The sequence below is a fragment of the Canis lupus genome, chromosome 16 (assembly GCF_048164855.1).
Source record: "Canis lupus baileyi chromosome 16, mCanLup2.hap1, whole genome shotgun sequence".
Lineage (NCBI taxonomy): Eukaryota > Metazoa > Chordata > Mammalia > Carnivora > Canidae > Canis > Canis lupus.
In genome coordinates, this window is record NC_132853.1 from 42,409,672 (window position 1) to 42,430,168 (window position 20,497).

General features: G+C 38.0%; 1 protein-coding gene across 4 annotated transcripts; it reads left to right on the forward strand.

Moving 5' to 3' along the window:
* Positions 1-75: 75 nt before the first annotated feature.
* On the forward strand, positions 76-18,751 carry MEIOC (meiosis specific with coiled-coil domain). Of its 4 annotated transcripts, none has more exons than XM_072780875.1 (8): positions 76-339; positions 903-1,037; positions 4,648-4,805; positions 6,976-7,080; positions 7,960-9,826; positions 10,638-10,772; positions 16,012-16,192; positions 17,012-18,751. In XM_072780875.1, exons 1-8 carry the CDS (start codon positions 274-276, stop codon positions 17,239-17,241), a joined length of 2,877 nt encoding a protein of 958 aa, XP_072636976.1. In that variant the 5' UTR covers positions 76-273; the 3' UTR covers positions 17,242-18,751. The 4 variants fall into 4 exon arrangements, with proteins under 4 accessions (XP_072636976.1, XP_072636977.1, XP_072636978.1 ...); XM_072780876.1 differs by having other exon boundaries at positions 79-279; XM_072780877.1 differs by lacking the exon at positions 903-1,037 and having other exon boundaries at positions 79-339.
* Positions 18,752-20,497: the final 1,746 nt, after the last annotated feature.

Sequence of the window (20,497 nt, forward strand, 5' to 3'; positions counted from 1 at the left end):
GGGAGTGGGGTGGGGCGGAGCGGGCCGGTGCGGGGTCGCGTGCGGGGTCGCGAGCTAGGGGTAGGCACTGTAACGGCCTCTCCCCCAGCCCCTCCCTCCCCGCTCCGGCCCCGCGACCCACAGACCCGCTCCAGGCAGCGCCCGGGGCGGCGGCGGCGGCGGCGGAGGCAGCAGCAGCGACGGGGTGCGGGCTGAGGGAGCCGGGCCTCGACGCCCCCCCTCACTCCCGTGCCCCAGGAACTGTACCTAGTCCAGGAGGGGCTGCGGGCCCCCATGGAGGTGAGAGGCGGAGACACCTGCCCGCTCCCTCGCCCCCCAGGCCTGAGGGAGGGATTTGAGGTAACCGGTGGGGACCGTCTAGGTCCGGGTGGCGGCAGGGCTTGTAGGACGGCGACGGTGAGGAGCCGCTGAGGAGCCGGCGAGTCCCCAGACCGGTTCTCTGAGGAGGCCGCGGCCGGGCGGGAGAGGGCAGGTCGCCAGGGAGGAACCGTTCCCGACGGGGCACCCGGGCCGCGGGGCGGGGGCGGACGGGGGTGGTGGCGGCGCGGCGGCCCGCAGGCCCCGGCTTGTGGGGCGCGGCGCGGGCTTGACAGGACGGACCGGCCGGGGCTGCAGTAGCCGCGACGCCGGGGATGCGCCGCCGCCTTTTCCACCACCTCGGGCGGCGGCGGCGCTGAGGTAGTGGCCGCCGGCGTGGGCCTGTCAGGGCCGTCGAGGACCGCGCCTCGGGGTCGGCAGAGAGGGAATCCCGGGGACCGAAGCGCGGGCCCGGTGATCGGTGCCCTCGGGGTGGATTCCGAGTTGAGCTGCGCGAACAGTGGCGGTGCAACAGCCGCCCGCAGTTCCAGCCCGGCTTTGCCGTGCGTGATGCCTCTCCCGCTTCCTCTCCCTGTCATGCGCAGCCCAAGGTAGCGTTCCGTGGAGGTGCGAATCGCTGCTGGAACCTCCGTGCCGACCCCAGCAGTAGACTAACGGATGTGTTCAACAGCGTGATGCTGACTGGCTCCACTTCCTTCTATGATTGCTACAAATCACAGGTCCATCCTTTGTTAGAGGGTTGTTGTTTTGTTTGTTTTTAAATCAAAGTCGTTTACCCGGAGCTCATTCACTTAAGAGTTTAGATTGCTCCAAGTTTAGGACCAGAAAGCCTATTTTTTCTTCCTTTCCTTTCTTTCTCTTTCTCTCTTTCTTAAGCCAGTCACATTTTCAGTAGAGTCTGCACCGCACATACTTTCAAAAACAAGTCGAGGAAGATTTTTCATCGATTCTTGTTATCATTTTGTCTTCAGTGTAACATGAGGTCAGACATGTAAGAAAACCCACTTTGCTTAGTAAAATCTTAAAATAGTTTTTCCTTCAAAAGCATTTATTGCAAGTCAGCACAAACATTACTTTTTTGATAACTTGAAAGTGAAGCTTTTCTGTATTCCTTCATTTTTCTGGCCTCAGCAGTGTCTTAGGTTACATGCTACCTTTTACCCCACCTAAAACATTTAGTTTTATCAATCGTATTAAATTTGGGCTTAGGGTGGTGTGAGGCATTTCCATTTGAAATTATTTAACCAGGACATCAGTGTTGATATTGTTATACTTTGAATTATAACAATATCCCCAAATAAATCATTTTATTTAATCCACACTACAACTTTGTATAGTATTACATCCAGCGTACAGACTGAGAAACTGAGGCTCAGAGAGCTTGGTTAATGCTTTAAGTGACAAAGCCCAAGGGGAATGCAGGTCATTTCACCGCCAAGACTAGTATTCCACTGCTCTCTATAATGTTTATACACCTCCTAAAATTTACTTGGATTTAATTTCAGTCAACTAAGTATATCAAGGATAAAAGTGATACATTTTGCAGTTATCTAGACTGATTAATATACCAGCCCCAATCATCTGCATACTTCATTCCCACAAATGTTTTAACTGAAAAGGATCCAGATATTTAAAGTATAATCATTTGAATCCACCGTGTTACTTTAGCTTTTATTTTATCCTAGAATACAAAATTGAAATCAATCTTATAAAAGGAGTTAATTTTTCTAATCCTCAAATTTTACTTTAAAATGTAAATTAAACTCGAAAGAATGCTCCTAAAATGCAGTTAGTTTCAAATGCTGTATATCTTGTTTGATATTGCATAACCTGAAAATACTTCTTTTAAGTCACTATCTCAAAAAGATGAACAATTATATCATTTCTGGATGTTTCACACCTAAAAGACAGTTAAGGTGGGCTTATGATAAAAACTTCAGAACTAAAGGAATAAAATTATGAAAGGTTCTCAAGAAAAAACCCTTTGCTTAGTTAACTTAGTTACTGCTAACTAAGAAATTCTGGAAAAGTAGTCTTTAGTGACACACTTAGCAAAATTACTTTGGTGCCTCGGTTTCCACGGCTTCAGAATAGTCCACATGATATCTAAAATTATAATGTGTAGTTTTCAAATAGCAGTCATAACCAGAATTTATTTATTTATTTTTTTTCATAACCAGAATTTAAATAAATGGTTGTAAAATATTTGAGATTCCTAAAGGTGGGTGATTGGAAGAGATTTTCATATTTTATTCATATAGTATATAAATTCTGTTATTGTTTAAAGAGTTGTATTTTAATTATGTCTATGATGAACATAAATTTAAGAATACTTTGACCTAAGTATTCTTGTCTTCTCAATGTAAATTTTAATAGAATAAAAGCAATTAGAAAATATTTTTAGTCATGATTATATTTCCTTTGTATTTATAAGAAAATAACCACTTCTGTGTCCAGATATTTATAGTTTTTACATCAGGTTTCATTTAGAGAGTTAAAAATTATGAATCTATATTTCAGACTTCTTTAAAGAAGCATTTTCTAGAATAAAATATATTTCAGTTTAATCTTTATCATGTGTTAAATTCATTCTATTTTAAGTATCTAAAATTATTTTCACTGAACATCAATCCCTTTTGGAAAGAGGCAGTATTTAATTTTATTTTATATTTTATTTTATTTTTTATTTTATATTTTATTTTATATTTTATTTTAAAGATTTTATTTATTTATTCATGAGAGACACAGAGAGAGACAGACAGAGCTGCAGGTTCTCTGCAAGGAGCCTGATATGGGACTCGATCCCAGACCCAGGGATCATGCCCTGAGCCAAAGGCAGACATTCAACAGCTGAACCACCCAGGCATCCCAAGAGACAGTATTTTAAATCATTAAAATTTTAAATTCAGACTTTTTGCCTTATTTACTCAATTAGCTTGGTTTTTTTCTAATTGTAATAATATAGTAATAATAACTTTTAAATTTCTGAAGAGATCATAAAATTTTATATATCAATGTCATTTTTATAATATCTCTTGGAACTAGAAGCTAGGCTGAAAATTGAAGATATTATTTAAAAGGTCCTACAGTAGGAGTAAGGTCTTGAGTTTGGGGTTAGTTTTGTCACCTATCAGCTCAGTAACTTGTAGCCTCAGTTTTCTTCTTTTTAAAATAGAGTACTCATGTCACAAGGTTAGATGAATATAATGTTCTGTGGAATTTCTTTGAAAATTCTGTATAGGGATCCCTGGGTGGCGCAGCGGTCTAGCGCCTGCCTTTGGCCCAGGGCGCAATCCTGGAGATCCGGGATCGAATCCCACAACGGGCTCCTGATGCATGGAGCCTGCTTCTCCCTCTGCCTGTGTCTCTGCCTCTCTCTCTCTCTCTCTCTCTCTGTGTGTGTGTGTGTGACTATCATAAATGAATAAAATTTTTTTTAAAAAATCTGTATAAATGACATTCACTGTTTTACACAGAGTGGGGGCATTAAGACTGAATTTTGTAAATGATCTCTTGAAAATAACACTGATAGTGTCCAAACAGCATTTATCTGTTCAGAAAAAAGTGCAGTAATTGTAAGTGTTTCACACCAGGGATGAGCAATAAGTAAAGATCAGATCTGCCTGATTGTGTAAACAAAATTTTATTGGAACACAGCTATGCCCCTTATATATTGTCTGTGATTTGCTTTGATGCTAGAATGGCAGAGCTGAGGTCAACAGAGGGCTTAACAGCCAGAAAACCCTAAAATATTTATTATCTGGCCCTTTACAGAAAAAATTCGCCAACCCCTAGTAGAAAACAAGCTTAAGTGGCTAAGTCTAGATTTTAATTTTTGTTTTTATTTATTTATGATAGTCACACAGAGAGAGAGAGAGAGGCAGAGACACAGGCAGAGGGAGAAGCAGGCTCCATGCACCGGGAGCCCCACGTGGGACTCGATCCCGGGTCTCCAGGATTGCGCCCTGGGCCAAAGGCAGGCGCCAAACCGCTGCACCACCCAGGGATCCCCTAAGTCTAGATTTTAAATCTCCCAACTCTTACACACATGTGTTATTTCCTCTATTTTTTTTTTTAAGATTTTATTTATTCATGAGATACAGAGAGAGAGGCAGAGACACAGGCAGAGGGAGAAGCAGGCTCCATGAAGGGAGCCTGACATGGAACTTGATCCTGGGTCTCCAGGATCAGGCCGTGGGCTGACGGCGGCGCTAAACTGCTGAGCCACCCGGGCTGCCCTGTTATTTCCTCTATTATTATTTCACTAATATTCTATAGTAAATGTAATTTAGATGTGTCTGATATGCAAACATGTCTTTAAAATTGCAGAGTGAAGACAGTGTTGACCTAAGGCAGACCTATACTCCACTTTCTTCATCAACAGAATATTCAAGTTCTGTAGATTCTTCACTTTTTTATGCACCATGGTCTACTTATGGAGACGATATTAAACAGCCTTCTAATTCTCAGATCAATGTAAAGAACAGGTAAATTAATAAATCAGATTTTCCAGGCTAAATGAAGTTATTTTTTAAGTTTGATTACATGGGAACCCAATTATATTAGCTCTTTGTTCCCTATATCAGCATTTTAATGTCATGGCATTACAATTTGATGTTTATCAAATTTTTAGAAACCTTAAACTAGCAGTTATGTATATATAATTTTTAGCTCATTACTTTTTTTTTATTCATTAGAGGCAACCCTTACTGAATAAATCTTAAGTTCCTCTTTCTAAGGATAACTTATGGAAATGAGTTACAATTTGATATTTTTTCATCTAGTTCTAAATTTTCAGTAATTATTTTCTTCACAAGTATACAATAAACAGAATTTTATCAAATATAAGATAGTTTTAGATATTTTTCAATTCCATTAATAATAAAGGCCTACTCTTATGCCAGATCTCTCTTACGGGGGATATTAGAATTAACATGCCAATATTATCTCTACCATTATAGATCTTACAATAATGATGATGATGGACTTGCTGAGCACAAGTATAGTAGGTTTAAAGAATGAAATATAGGATATTGTGGGAGCCTGTCACAAAGAGAAGCCTAAGGGTGTGACATCTACCTTTATTTTAATTATATAAAAGGGATCAGTTGATAGAGGTTGATGCATCTTTAGTTTAATTGGAAAATAATTATTTTAAAAATCTTATGTTTACTCCTTTTTTTTAAACATTTTTTTAAAATTTTTATTTATTTATGATAGTCACAGAGAGAGAGAGAGAGAGGCAGAGACATAGGCAGAGGGAGAAGCAGGCCCCATGCACCGGGAGCCCGATGTGGGACTCGATCCCGGGTCTCCAGGATCACGCCCTGGGCCAAAGGCAGGCGCTAAACCACTGCGCCACCCAGGGATCCCCTCCTTTTTTTTTTTTAAAGTAAATTCTGTGTCTAATGTAGGGCTCAACTCAGGACCCTGAGATCAAGAGTTGCATGCTTCACTGACTGAGCCAGCCAGGCTCCCCAATTTTTAACATTTTTCAATTAATAAGATTTTTAAGAGGGGTGCCTGGCTGGTTCATTTGGTAGAGTACGTGACTCTTGATCTCAGGGTTGTGAGTTCAAGCTTCATGTTGGGTGTAGAGATTACTTTTTTATTATTTTTTTAGAGAGATTTTATTATTAATAATAATACTATTAATAAGATTTATTAGTTTTTTAGAGCATAAGCAGGAGGGGGAGAGGGAAAGAATCTCGAGCAGACTGTACTGAATGCAGAACCCATTGTGGGGGTCAGTCTCATACCACCCTGAGATCATGACTTGAGCTGAAACCAAGAGTTGGTTGCTTAACATACTGTACCATCCAGATGCCCCTAGAGATTACTTAAAAATTTGAAAATTTTGGTAAGTTCTATAAAATAGTGATTTTATTAGACTAATATATAATTCTACAGAATATTTTTATTTTTTTTATTTTTTTCAGAATATTTTTAATATTTTAAAATAATTTGATATATGTTCATTGAAGAAATTTAGATTCTACAGCAATATACAAGAGAAAGCAGAATTTCACTTTAACCTTTAACACTTCCCAATAACAACTATTAAAGGTTTAGTATATATTACATTGAATTTTTTTAGATATATACTAATAAATTATTATCCAAAAAAACTTTACATTGCATCTTTTTGAAATAACACAACATAGTGGAAAAAGCACTAGACTTGTAGGCAGACCACTTGTTCAGCAAGTGTAGTTTGGCAAATTACATATGCTTTGCAAAATACAAGTTTCTTAAAATCTCAAATGCTCATTCTTCAATATCTGAATGATTACTAATACCTGCCCATCCTATGTTATGAAGATCAATGAAATGTTTGAATGTTATGCAAATATAAGATATATATTTTTTTAATGTCCTAATACTATAAAATATGAGAAAACAAGAAGTTTTAACTTAAAGCAACATACTACTTCTAGGAACAAATTACTTTAAATACATAGGAGGTAAAACACTAATTTTCCATCTCCTTGTGGTTTTTACATTTAAAAAAAAATTTATTTATTCATGATGAAATGATGTTATAAATCCAATCCAAATATTTTATACAGAAGTAATGGTATAATAAGTCTGGAAATATAAATCAATATATTTCAGTAGGAGGAAAAGAATTTACACGTGATATTCATTTATTTTTAGGATTCAAACGGAAAGAAATGACTATGGCAGTGAAACAGACTTATATGGACTTGTGTCTAATATTTTGGAAGAACAAGATAAGTCACAGCCGTATTTTGCTGAGGGGTTAGTATATTTATAAGCCATATAGTATATAGTAAGCTTTTAAGTTCACGTATACTAAATTACAGTATTTATTAGCTTTTATTTTTACTTAAATAGATTTTACTTAAATAGATTTACTTGATTTTGATGAGGTACTTGTCATCTAATTGCAAGTTTCATACTAAAGTTTAATTTGCTATTAAGAACTTTAATTTGGAAAATTATTCTTGCATAATTCAGAGCTATTTCCCTTGAGTTCATGAGCTAAAGTTTGGCTTAAAGAGTATAAATTCCAAAGAGCTTTTATAGATATATCCCAAAGAATAAAACTATCATTACTGCTATACAGAAATACGTATGGAGTTTATTCATGTGGTAAAAAAAAATTAATATACTGTGATTATTGGGGGTGTGGAAGCCATTTTACCCAAATGTCTTATTTCCTAGATAGGGAAATATGCAGTACACATGTAACCAATTAAAATATTTTAATTTCAGTAATACTTTCAGCAAAGTATATCTTTTTCATTTAAAAAATTGCAGTCAACAACATTTTTATAATCACCTATATAATAACCTAATTAAAGGAAAAACTTATTTTGTTTTCTGCTTTCTATAGATAAACAATTCATGCAAGACCATGCAGTCACCAGCCTCAGACCTTAGTTAAGATTTCTTGGGAAAGTATACTGAAGACATTTTAAGATTAAAATGCATATTTATGTAGCATGTGACACATTTCAAGCAATAGAAAATTATTTGTATGTAATAGTAGTTTATAAGGCAGAGTTAGAAAGGGACAATGAGGCAGTATAAGTATTTTGAAAACCTAACTTCTCCAATGAGGAAATAAAGTCATTTAAAACCTAAGTTGTAATTAAATATATTTACTTGTTCTAGGACCTGCTCCTCCAATTTAAAGTCAGTTTGGCCAATGAACACAAGCAGATTTGCAGATCACCATGACCTCTTAACAGAAACCAAAAGGCCAATAGATACAGCCATCTCTCAGCAAGCTTTTTATAGTGGTGAATCTGTGTCAGCAGTGGAAAAGCAATACCTGCATAATAGTAATCTAATACCACAACAAAAAGTAGATGAACTTTATCATGGATTTACTGGTTTAGACCTTGAAGAACAATGGATGTACCCCTCACGAAGTGATCATTCTAACTGTTACAATATCCAGACAAATGATACAGCTAAGACAACATTCCAAGATTATCCATTTATCAAAAACTGTTTTACATCACAAACTGGTCTGTCTGACATCATGAAAGAATCAGGAGTTGATACTTACTCTTATGGAAGAGAGAAAATATGTGCTAAAGGTCTTGAAGTACCATTACAGCAAAAAAGGGCAGAAATGTTTCTTTCTCAATTTAATAGATACAGTGAAAATGCAGATTATTGTAGATACCCAGAATATGTTCATCCTAATAAGGCTAAGCTTAATAAGTGTTCGAATTTTAGTGTCCAAGATAGTAAAAAATTAGCTAATGGTACACCTGAAACACCAACTCTAGAAGCAGACACCTATACCAAGTTATTTCAGGTTAAACCAGCAAATCAGAAAAAAATGGAGGAGACAATACCTGACCAGCAGAATTTCACATTTCCAAAAACCACACCACATCTGACAGAAAAACAGTTTGCAAAGGAAGCAGGATTCACTGCTGATTTTGGCATAAAATCAGAATATGGACTAAAACCTCACACAGCTTGTCCAGCTAATAATGATTTTGCTAATGTCACAGAAAAACAACAGTTTACTAAACCTGACCCCCCAAATTCAGAGTATTTTAAATCCATGAATTTATTATCAAGCTCAGCAACATTTTCAGGAGGTATCAACTTAAGTAGACCAACGTGGATGAACGTTCAAACAAAAAGTAACACTCCTATTCCTTATCGGAATCAAGGTAACTTGATGAAATTAAATAGTCACGTAAGTGTAGCTTCAAAAGGTTCTAACCATCCTTCAGATTTCCCCCAACTGTTATCCATAAATTTAACCCCAAATAGCAGTTTATTTCAGAAGTATTGCCAAGAAAACCCTTCAGCATTTTCTAGTTTTGATTTCAGTTACAATGGTGCAGAAAGAATTCAATCTGTCAATCACATGGAAGGACTGACAAAGACTGGAGAAGAAAATCTCTTTGAATCAGTTACTGATAAAAAAATAAAGCAACCAAATGGATTTTGTGATAACTATTCAGCTCAGCAGTATGGGATCATTGAAAATGTAAACAAACATAATTTTCAAGCTAAGAATGGACATTATGATCCTGAAGAAGGTCCAAAGCATTTAGATGGCTTATCTCAAAATACATATCAAGATCTGTTGGAGTCACAGGGTCATTTTAATAGCCACAGTCAGGGAAGTGGAGACAACAATATTAATAGCCGTGTGAATCGCACACAGGCATCATGCTTTTCTAATAATTATATGATGGGAGATTTAAGGCATAATCAAAGTTTTCAACCACTTGGCTCAAATGGGTTTCCCCTAAGATCCACTCACCCATTTGGCCATTCAGTTGTTCCACTGTTGGATTCTTATGATTTGTTTTCTTATGATGACTTAAGCCATTTATACCCTTATTTTAATGATATGATGTATGGTGATAATTCCTTTTCTGGTTTCGTGCCAACTTTTGGATTTCAAAGACCAATTAAAACCCGTAGTGGACCAGCCAGTGAACTTCATATTCGACTAGAAGAATGCTATGAACAATGGAGAGCATTAGAAAAGGAGAGAAAAAAGGTAACACAGAGCTATCCATTTAGAAGTAACTTAGGATGTTCCCTCTGCGTATCTTTATTTTGTTAGTGTAGTTTAAGAGTACTCACCTTATTTCTAAGCTTAATTCTTCTATAATGTACAGTTTTTAAGTCCATGACTGTAAGGAATTAGATAACTTAAAAAATTTGAAACTTAAAATTGCTATTTATGTAAAGTTTATTTTGCCTATGAAGTAGACTCTTCTTTCTTTTTTTTTCTTTTTTCTTTTTTTTTTTGAAGTAGACTCTTCTTAATGGGTTAAAATTTTAATTCTTTTGGGGTGCCTGGCTGGCTCATTTGGAAGAGCATGTGACTCTTGATCTCAGGGTTGTGAGTTGGAGCCCCACGTTGGGTGTAGAGACTACCTAAAAACAAAATTTTCTTTTAAAGTTCTTTTAAGGGGATCCCTGGGTGGCGCAGCGGTTTGGCGCCTGCCTTTGGCCCAGGGCGCGACCCTGGAGACCTGGGATCGAATCCCACATCGGGCTCCCGGTGCATGGAGCCTGCTTCTCCCTCTGCCTGTGTCTCTGCCTCTCTCTCTCTCTCTCTGTGACTATCATAAAAAAAAAAAAGCTCTTTTAATTAAGTATTAAACTGTTGGTGCCTTCACATATATGCATTAAATATGATAGAAAAATATGGTGGTATTTGGTTTGTATTTGTTACCTTTTGAAAGTGAAAAATTTTTAAAGTAGTGATTTTCAATTTATTTCTTAGGCCTAAGAGAAATGTTATTCAGGATTGAATCATATTTAGAAAATTCGGCATCTAAAAATTATATAATTTTTTACAGACTGAATTGGCTCTGGCCAAGAATTACCCAGGAAAAAAAGTATCCAGTACTAACAACACTCCAATTCCAAGGCTGACCTCCAACCCATCTCGAGTTGATCGCTTAATTGTGGATGAACTACGGGAACAAGCCAGAGTAAGCTGCAAAAACACCCAATAATGGATTTTTTTTAATTGCTTGATAAAATTTTAAAACAAGTCAGAAGGATTTTTTTAACCTTTATTTTTTTAATGTTTTTATTTATTTATCCATGAGAGATACAGAGAGAGAGAGGCAGAGACATAGGCAAAGAGAAAACAGGCTCCACGCAGGGAGCCTGATGTGGGACTCCATCCTGGGACCTCAGGACCATGCCCTGGGCCGACGGCAGGCACTAAACCGCTGAGCCATCCAGGGATCCTCCTGAAGGATTTTTTTTTTAAAGATTTTATTTATTTATTCAGATAGACATATATATATAGAGAGAGAGGCAGAACACAGGCAGAGGGAGAAGCAGGCTCCATGCCGGGAGCCCAACGTGGGACTTGATCCCGGGACTCCAGGATCGCGCCCTGGGCCAAAGGCAGGCACCAAACCGGGGAGCCACCCAGGGATCCCCTCCTGAAGGATTTTTAAATCACATTTATACACAACTCTGAAATATATTCTTTTCCATGTTTGGTCCTAGAACTATGAGTAATACTTAGGAAAAGGGAAATAACATCCCCCCTTATTTTATTTTGTTTTGTTTTGTTTTATTTTATTTTATTTTGTTTTGGTTTGGTTTGGTTTGGTTTTATTTTATTTTATTTTATTTTATTTTATTTTATTTTATTTTAAGATTTTATTTATTTATTCATGAGAGACACACACAGAGAGAGGCAGAGACACAGGCAGAGGGAGAAGCAGGCTTCCAGCAAGGAGCCTGATGACGGACTCCATCCTGGACCCTGGGATCATGCCCTGAGCCAAAGGCAGATGCTCAACTGCTGAGCCACACCCCCACACTTAATCATTTTAAAAGTAGGTTTAGTCATTTAAATAGCTCCTCTTTAAGAAACCCAAATTAGGGGCGCCTGGGTGGCTCAGTCAGTTAAGCACCTGCCTTTGGCTCAGGATATGACCCCAGGGTCCTGGGAGTGAGCTCCATGTTGGGCTCCCTGCCCAGTGGGGAGCCTGTTTCTCCCGCTGCTGCTCCCCCTGCTTGTGCGCGCTCTCTCTCTCTCTGTCTCTCTCTCTCTCCCAAATAATAAATAAAATCTTTAAAAAACAAAACAAGGATGCCTGGGTGGCTCAGTGGTAGAGTATCTGCCTTTGGCTCAGGTCATGATCCTGGATCCTGGATCCCTAATCGAGTCCCACATCCAGCTCCTCGCAGGGAGCCTCGTTCTCCTCTGCCTACGTCCTTCTTCTCTCTCTATGTCTGTCATAAATGAATAAATCTTTAAGAAAATAAAATAAGGGGATCCCTGGGTGGCGCAGCGGTTTAGCGCCTGCCTTTGGCCCAGGGCGCGATCCTGGAGACCCAGGATCCAATCCCACATTGGGCTCCCGGTGCATGGAGCCTGCTTCTCCCTCTGCCTATGTCTCTGCCTCTCTCTCTCTCTCTCTCTCTCTGTGTGTGTGTGTGACTATCATAAATAAATAAAAATTAAAAAAAAAAAAAAGAAAGAAAATGAGGACAGCCCAGGTGACTCAGCGGTTTAGCGCTGCTTTCAGCCCAGGGCGTGCGTGATCCTGGAGACCTGGGATTGAGTCTCACGTCGGGCTCCCTGCATGGAGCCTGCTTCTCCCTCTGCCTGTGTCTGTGTCTCTCTCTCTCTCATGAATAAATAAATAAAATCTTAAGAAAAGGGGCGACTGGGTGGCTCAGGTGGTTATGCATCTGCCTTGGGCTCAGGTCATGATCCCAGGGTCCTGCGATCAAGCCCCGCATCAGCTCCTTGCTCAGAGGGGAATCTGCTTCTCCCTCTCCCTCTGCCCATCCCCCCACCACCTTGTTCATGCTTGCTCTGTCACTCTCTCAAATAAATAAATAAAATCTTAAAAAAAAATCTTTAAAAAAAGAAAATAGTCTTGTTTTAGAAAATTAGTATATCACTTCAAATGTAAAGAATCCTGATAGGTCATTTTGTAATTTAAATTGCAAATGTGTTATTCCTATTATTTCCTTTGTAATTTGAGAATTTTCTATAATTTTTTTTTTAAGATTTTATTTATTTGACAGAGCACAAGTAGGCAGAGTGGCAGGCAGAGGAAGTGGGAAAGGGAGGAGCATGCTCCCTGCTGAGCAGAGAGCCCAATATGTGGCTCAATCCTAGGACTCTGGGATCATGACCTGAGCCAAAGGCAGATGCTTAACCAACTGAATCTGTCACCTAGGCACCCCTGAATTTTCTAGCATTTGATAGATTAGGGTAAAGTTTCCCCTTTTTTGACCTTTTCTTAAAAACTTACACTGCTTTCCAAATATGATAAAAGATATCTGGGAGGGGTGCCTGGCTGGTGCAGTTGGAGGAGTGTTTGACTCTTGATCTCAGGGTTGTCCGCTTGAGTCCCATGCTGGGTGTAGAGATTACTTAAAAAATAAACTTAGAAAAAAAAGGAGGGATGCCTGGGTGATCCCAGGATCTGGAGTCAAGTCCCATGTCGGGCTCCCTGCAGGAAGCCTGCTTCTCCCTCTGCCTGTGTTTCTGCCTCTCTCTCTCTCTCTCTCTGTGTGTCTCATGAATAAATAAATCTTAAAAAAAAAAAAAAATGGGGATGCCTGGCTGGCTCAGTGGTATGCCTTTGGCTCAGGTTGTGATCCTCAGGGCCCTGGGATTGAGTCCCACATCATTCTTCCCCACAGGGGGCTCCCTTGTCTCTGCCTCTCTGTCTCTCATGAATAAACAAAATCTTAAAAAAAAAAAAAAAGATTCCTAGGAAAAAGCATGCAGTGAAGAAGACAGCTTGCTTCTGTGATTGAATAAAAGCTATTTCAGGAATTAGAAAAATCAACAGAGAGTATGTTTTATTGAACATCAGTTTCTTGTACCTTGCTGTCTTTAAAATATAGATATGAACTACTTCAATGGAAAAATATTGATTTTACTTAGCTTTCAGTTGGTCAGTTGAAATTCTTTTATCAAATTTGTACAATGGATTTATTCGGGATATAGTCATATACCAACGTGGATTATAGCCAGATGTTAATGTTAATAAAAACTTCAATTTTATATTATTTTCTCTTAAAACTATTCAAGGTTAAAATTCCTTTTTCTCAGTAATATATTTCTTTTTTTTTTCCAGTAATATATTTCTAGGCAATATATCAAAGGATTGCAGACTTAAACTTTTTCCAGCTTTGCTTATGCTTCACATTAATTTAGATTATGTTTATAGCTGTTGTAAAAAAAAATTTTTTTTTTTTTAATTTATGATAGTCACAGAGAGAGAGAGAGAGAGAGAGGCAGAGACACAGGCAGAGGGAGAAGCAGGCTCCATGCAGGGAGCCCGATGGGGACTCGATCCCAGGTCTCCAGGATTGTGCCCTGGGCCTAAGCAGGCGCTAAACCGCTGCGCCATCCAGGGATCCCTGTTGTAAAAATTCTATCTATATTTAGAACATTAGACCAGGGGATCCCTGGATGGCTCAGCGGTTTAGCGCCTGCCTTCAGCCCAGGGCGTGACCCTGGAGACCTGGGATCAAGTACCACATCGGGCTTCCTTCATGGAGCCTGCTTCTCCCTCTGCCTGTGTCTCTGCCTCTCTCTCTCTGTATCTCTCATGAATAAATAAATAAAATCTTAAAAAAAAATTGACATTAGATCACAAAGCATTAAAATATTTTTACATGTACTACTTTCTAGTTTGCTTGTTTTATACAATTATTAAAAAAAACTTTTAAGTTTATTAAAAGCACCTGTGCAAATTTCTTTCTCAACACTTACCATTTATTCAAATTGACTTATTTTAAAAATACATAATTAGTAGTTCACTAGGGTTTGGTTCCCCTGCCCCGCCCCCCCCCCCCCCCCCCCCCCCCCCCCCCCCCCCCCCCCCCCGCCACTGGAGTTTTCCTGTTTAGTTTTGTTGTTTTATTTCCCCCTCAATGATCTGGTGAGTTGTACAGTTGGGAGGAAAATATTTAATACCTGTATACTTGGGTTTTCTCCATGGACCTGAAGTGGTGGCAAAGACTTACTCCAAAGAAACTTGATGTAAGTGTGAGGTTAGAGGCATTCATTCAGGTGCCATTGGATTCTTTTTTTTTTTTTAAGATTTTATTTATTTATTCATGAGAGACAGACAAGAGAGGGAGGGGCAGAGACACAGGCAAAGGGAGAAGCAGGCTCTCCTCAGGGAGCCTGATGTGGGACTCAATCCCTGAACCCCAGGATTATGCCCTGAGCTGAAAGCAGAGCTTAACTGATGAGCCATCTAGGCGTCCCCTATTGGCTCCTTTAAAAAAAAATTATTTATATATTTATTCATGAGAAACACAAAGAGAGAGAGAGAGTGAGGCAGAGATACAGGCAGAGGGAGAAGCAGGCTCCATGCAGGAAGCCTGATGTGGGACTCGATTCCAGGTCTCTAGGATCAGGCACTGGGCTGAAAGTGGCACTAAACCACTGAGCCACCCGGGCTGCCCCCCATTGGCTTCTTAATTGAGAAATATTTTTCTACTCTCCAATCACTAAACACCAAGTTCCTATGTGAATTTTAAAACATTTAGTTCCCAGAGGCAATTACTGTATGTATTTAATTTTCAAATCCTAATTATTGAAAAACTTCTCTTAACTTTTATACATTTCAAGTTTAGAAATGGAGACATTAGGTGTATACAACTAAAATATACTCTCCTTACTGGTATATTGGATTAGGGATTCCTTAAAACTACCACTAGTCAGTATGATTTGAATATTTCTGATTTCCAAAAGGAGAATATTGGAAGCCCAGAAAGGACCTACTGAGATCAGGATTAATTAATCTAGGACTTCCTTTTAGCGCTTTTTCCCCCCTTTAGATTACAGTACCTCCTATAAATGTTCTAATTGCAGGCTGTTCTCTTATTTGCCAGAAACAATATTAGATCTTAAATTTGCACTGCCAGTGACATGGAAATATTTGAATGTTTGATTTTTTAAACTGTTGCTCATTCCCATGAACAGATTACTGAACAAGTAGGTACAAAAGGGTGACTTTTTTTTTTTTTGACTTTTTTTTTTTTTAAGGCTGACTTTACATCTTTGTTTTTCTCAGCATGGTAAAAGGATAGAGTATGCATTCAGTTATGTATTAGATGAATATTATTGTTCTCCTCTCTATTCTGCTTCATTGAAGATTTGTTCTTACTTAAAAGACAGGGTAATGTGGTTACATGCCTTATCAAAATTTAAAATGTTTCCCTTAGGTTGTGACTCTACTAGGCAAAATGGAACGTCTTCGAAGTTCTCCCCTTCATGCCAATATCTCTACTGCTCTTGATAGACACTTGGGGTCCATTCACATTGTACAGTCACGTAGAAAGGATGAAATTGTTAATGCTTCAAACAGACAAAGGCAAGGAGTTCCTAGATGCCAAGATGACAGAGGTATGTGTTAATGCATATTCTTTTGATAGGGCAGTGAGATAATTTGAATATTGTTAAAATCATATTCTGAAATTAAAAGGTTGGATTCTAAAATTTACACTTTCCTAAAGAATAAATCAGTAACTGATGCCCACATAATTTACTCCAAAAGTACTTTGATCAGTTTTGTTAATTTTACTCATTTAATTATAACTCTGTTCTGTAAGTCTGTGTTCTACCCAAAGCATAGTCATTGTCCTACAAGTCAGAAATAGAGTATGAACAATTTTATCTTTTTTTTTTTTAATTTTTATTTATTTATAAGAGTCACAGAGAGAGAGAGAGACACAGGCAGAGGGAGAAGCAGGCTCCACGCACCGAGAGCCCGATGTGGGATTCGATCCCGGGTCTCCAGGATCGCGCCCCGGGCCAAAGGCAGGCGCTAAACTGCTGCGCCACCCAGGGATCCCCTGAACAATTTTAAATATTAAGTCAAATACTTTAGTCCAGTCAATAGCCATCCTTCTCTTATAAAAATAATAATGTTTGATCATTTAATAGCACAACATTGCACTTTTTAAGAGTTGAGAGATATATAAAATGTGTTTGGGGATCCCTGGGTGGCGCAGCGGTTTAGCGCCTGCCTTTGGCCCGGGGCGCGATCCTGGAGGCCGGGGATCGAATCCCACGTCGGGCTCCCGGTGCATGGAGCCTGCTTCTCCCTCTGCCTGTGTCTCTGCCTCTCTCTCTCTCACTGTGTGCCTATCGTAAATAAATAAAAATAAAAAAATAAAATAAAATGTGTTTAACATGAACTGATCCTGAATGGTTTTTTTACAGATGTTTTTGCCCTTGCTTCAGCAATTAAAGAGATGTGTGTGGCTACTCGGAAAGCACGTACTACCCTGTGGTGTGCACTGCAGATGACCTTGCCAAAAACAGCCAGTACAGCTGGCCAAACAGATGTGGAAAAGGCTTTACAAGATATAGTAAACTGTGAAGACAAAGTCCATGAAAACATAAATAGTAGCAATCCAATGAACCAGAGAGGTGAAGCAAACAAACATTAAGGAAATGCCAGCAGAAAGAAGAATAAAAAGCTGATAAGTAAATTTATCAAGACATGCTAAAAAATTTTAATGAACTTGTCAAACTTGAAAATTTCAATACATTAATTTTCTTTCAGATTTAAAGTTAATACCTTAATGAAGTCTAACTTCTATTTAAAAAATCTTTTATTTGGAATGAATCAGATATAGTTTAAAGTGAACTCAAAGGGAAAGTTGACTACTCTAATAGGAGTTCCAAGTAGCCAAAGATAACAAGTTTAAGTAAATTAAATATTTCCTAACAGCTAAAATATTGCTTAAGCCCATTCTGCAGTGCAGGTAAATGCAAATGTGAAATTGTTCTAGAAAATAAGTTTCATTTAGGTCTGCCTTAGTAAGTATAATTCCAAATAATGAATCTAAATGACTGTAACCCAATTAAGGCTACAGTCTAGTAACCACGACAAGTTTTGATTGTGATATAAAAGTGTTTTCCTTAAAAAACTGGATAATACCTAGGAAACAAAGGAAAACAAGGATGAACCCAATATTCATGTAAAAATTTAATATTTAAGATACTACCATATTTATAAATTTGAAATCTTAGTGCCTAAGTATATGGAGGGAAATGCATCTGATTCTCCTAAATTAGTGATAAAAGTGTCAGTGTAAAAACCATGCAAGTTACTGAATATAAAACCTGTTCAATCATTTGTGTATATTCTTTAAAATTTATACTATCAATTATTACATATTTCCAATTTTAAAGTATTTAAATTGAATCAAAAACAAAACATTTCCTTTATCTGATCTTTTAGACTTGATGCATAGCAACTAAAATAATGACTATTGTTTTAATACCCTTAGTTTGCTGCATTTTATGAGGGTATCACGAAGTTCTAAAATGTATTTTTTAAGGTTTTTAGTTTAGTTTGCAATTGGTTAATGTATATTTTGTGTAGCTGTGTTCATTAGTTTGCTTCTGTATTTTTTTAAAACAGCTCTTGAAAGCTTGGCCTTTTCTGTTTCTCATCACCTAATATCTTTGTCGGAAACCCGAGTAATTTATTCATTAATATGAAATGTTGGTATTATGTGACTCAGAAGATCTTGGGTTTTAACATTTCTAGCATGAGTTAAACTATAATATAATGTACTGATGAAATTTAATTGAACTATCCTTGACTAGAAACACTAGATTTTTTAAATGTTGGTGTTTTTCCTAGTTTTAGAAATCTTGGTATTAAAGAGTGTAATCACACCACATAAATTTTCTTTAGATGATGTGCAGAAGTAACTGATTGAGAATGCAGGAGTAACTGTAGGGAGAAACATTTTGATCACTGATATGCTTTAGAACTACCCAAATGAATTACATTGAGGGTAGTCAAATAAAATAGATCACCCCACCACACTCACTGCATAGAAAGTGGTTAAGTTTGACATAAGACATGTTGGATGTTATGAAAACTAATATTGTACTGAATTTAGTCTCTCAGGAAAAAATTAATAAATTACTTTGTTGAAAACATTTGGTTTCTTTTTTTACATCTTTGTATTAGTTTCTAACATTAAGCATCCTGCAGATAAACCAATCAAATTTCATTTCACTGATAATAAAATTAAAAACTCAGTGCCAGTTCTTAATATAGAAGAAAGGATGTTGGTAGACAAACCACTGCCATTCAGGTATCCTTGCATTGAACCTAACATCCTTCAAAGATGAAGTTTTTGCTCTGCCTTTATATTAATCCAGGCAAACCAGAGTAAAAGTTCTGGGGGAGTTTTAACAGGACAGTGCTGAGAAATGAAACACTAATCCATTAACAAAAACCAAACACAAAAATTCTTTTAAATTCTGTTAATCACATCACCCTGCAAATAATTCTCATATTAGTTGGTTTATCCCTCTGTAGTATACTCTCTAAAGGATAGTTCATAGCCAGCCCCGGTGGCTCAGTGGTTTAGTGCTGCCTTCAGCCCAGGGCGTGATCCTGGAGACCTGGGATTGAGTCCCATGTCTGGCTCCCTGCATGGAGCCTGCTTTTCTCTTCCTGCTTCTCCCTCTGCCTGCGTCTCTGCCTTTCTGTGTGTCTCTCATGAATAAATAAAATTTTTTAAAAAATAAAGGATGGTTCACATGTATTGTCCTTCTGAATTACAACCGAGGACAACAAAAAATACATATAATTAGTAAAACTGATAAAACCAATGCTCCTATCCCTTCTAATCCAAAAGAATTTGGTGTATTTTTTTTAACATAAAAGTAATTTATATAAAAGTGGTTGAAAATTGCCTTGGGGATCCCTGGGTGGCTCAGTGGTTTAGCGCCTGCCTTTAGCCCAGGGCGCGATCCTGGAGTCCCAGGATCGACTCCCACATCGGGCTCCCAGCATGGAACCTGCTTCTCCCTCCTCCTGTGTCTCTGCCTCTCTCTCTCTCTATGTCTATCATAAATAAATAAATAAATAAGTCTTAAAAAAAAAAAAGAAAATTGCCTTGAATTCTATCAGCATCCTTCTCACTTGAATAATCTGCCTATAAAGTTGTAGTGGGCTGGAATTAATGTTATGAATGAAATCTTGGTTCTGGCCTAAAATGTCCATTATACTATATAAAGATACTGGTTGTTTAAAATCTGCCCTTTGCAATATTGAACACTTTAGACATAAAGGATTTATTAGCACCTGAATTAAATGAATAACCTTACTCAGCCTAATGAGCTGATCTTTTTTTCCTATTTAAACCTTAGTTCAAAAAATAAATAAATAAAATAAACCTTAGTTCAAGTATACACCTAACTGTAATATACATAATAGAGTCCCATAAGAACTGGCTACAATTATAACACTAAAACAAGTATCCTTCAGGGGTCCATGGATATAACCTGGCTCTGCTTCAGATACCAAAATCAAGGTGAGAATAAATAAAAAATCCAAAATAAGGGTTAATCAAAGAGGTGCTCTCATAAGCTATCTGTAGCCACAGCCTATTGCTACTGTCACAGAAGACAAAGACTCCAACATAAGCACTTGTAAGGACTTCAAAGTCAATTTACTGACTTCCAAAAAAAGTTAATCTTGCTAATCTCCTAACACCCAACCTCACGGAAAAGAAAGTGGAGGCAGAGAATTTGATTCTAGGAAGAGGTTCAACTAACAGGAGAGTGTACTGGGCTAATCAAAACAAAATATAAAGCAAAATTCAACACACTGCTAAGCGACTGTTCACACATTTCCATGAATAGCTGGAAGGAATCAGAGTAAATCAGAAAACA

Excerpts from the sequence above, each read along its gene's own strand:
- MEIOC (XM_072780875.1), top strand. The coding sequence starts at position 274 with ATGGAGGTGAGAGGCGGAGACACCTGCCCGCTCCCTCGCCCCCCAGGC. Across the intron at positions 7,081-7,959 it reads CAGCCGTATTTTGCTGAGGG|GACCTGCTCCTCCAATTTAA; the intron begins GTTAGTATATTT and ends TACTTGTTCTAG. Across the intron at positions 9,827-10,637 it reads TAGAAAAGGAGAGAAAAAAG|ACTGAATTGGCTCTGGCCAA; the intron begins GTAACACAGAGC and ends AATTTTTTACAG.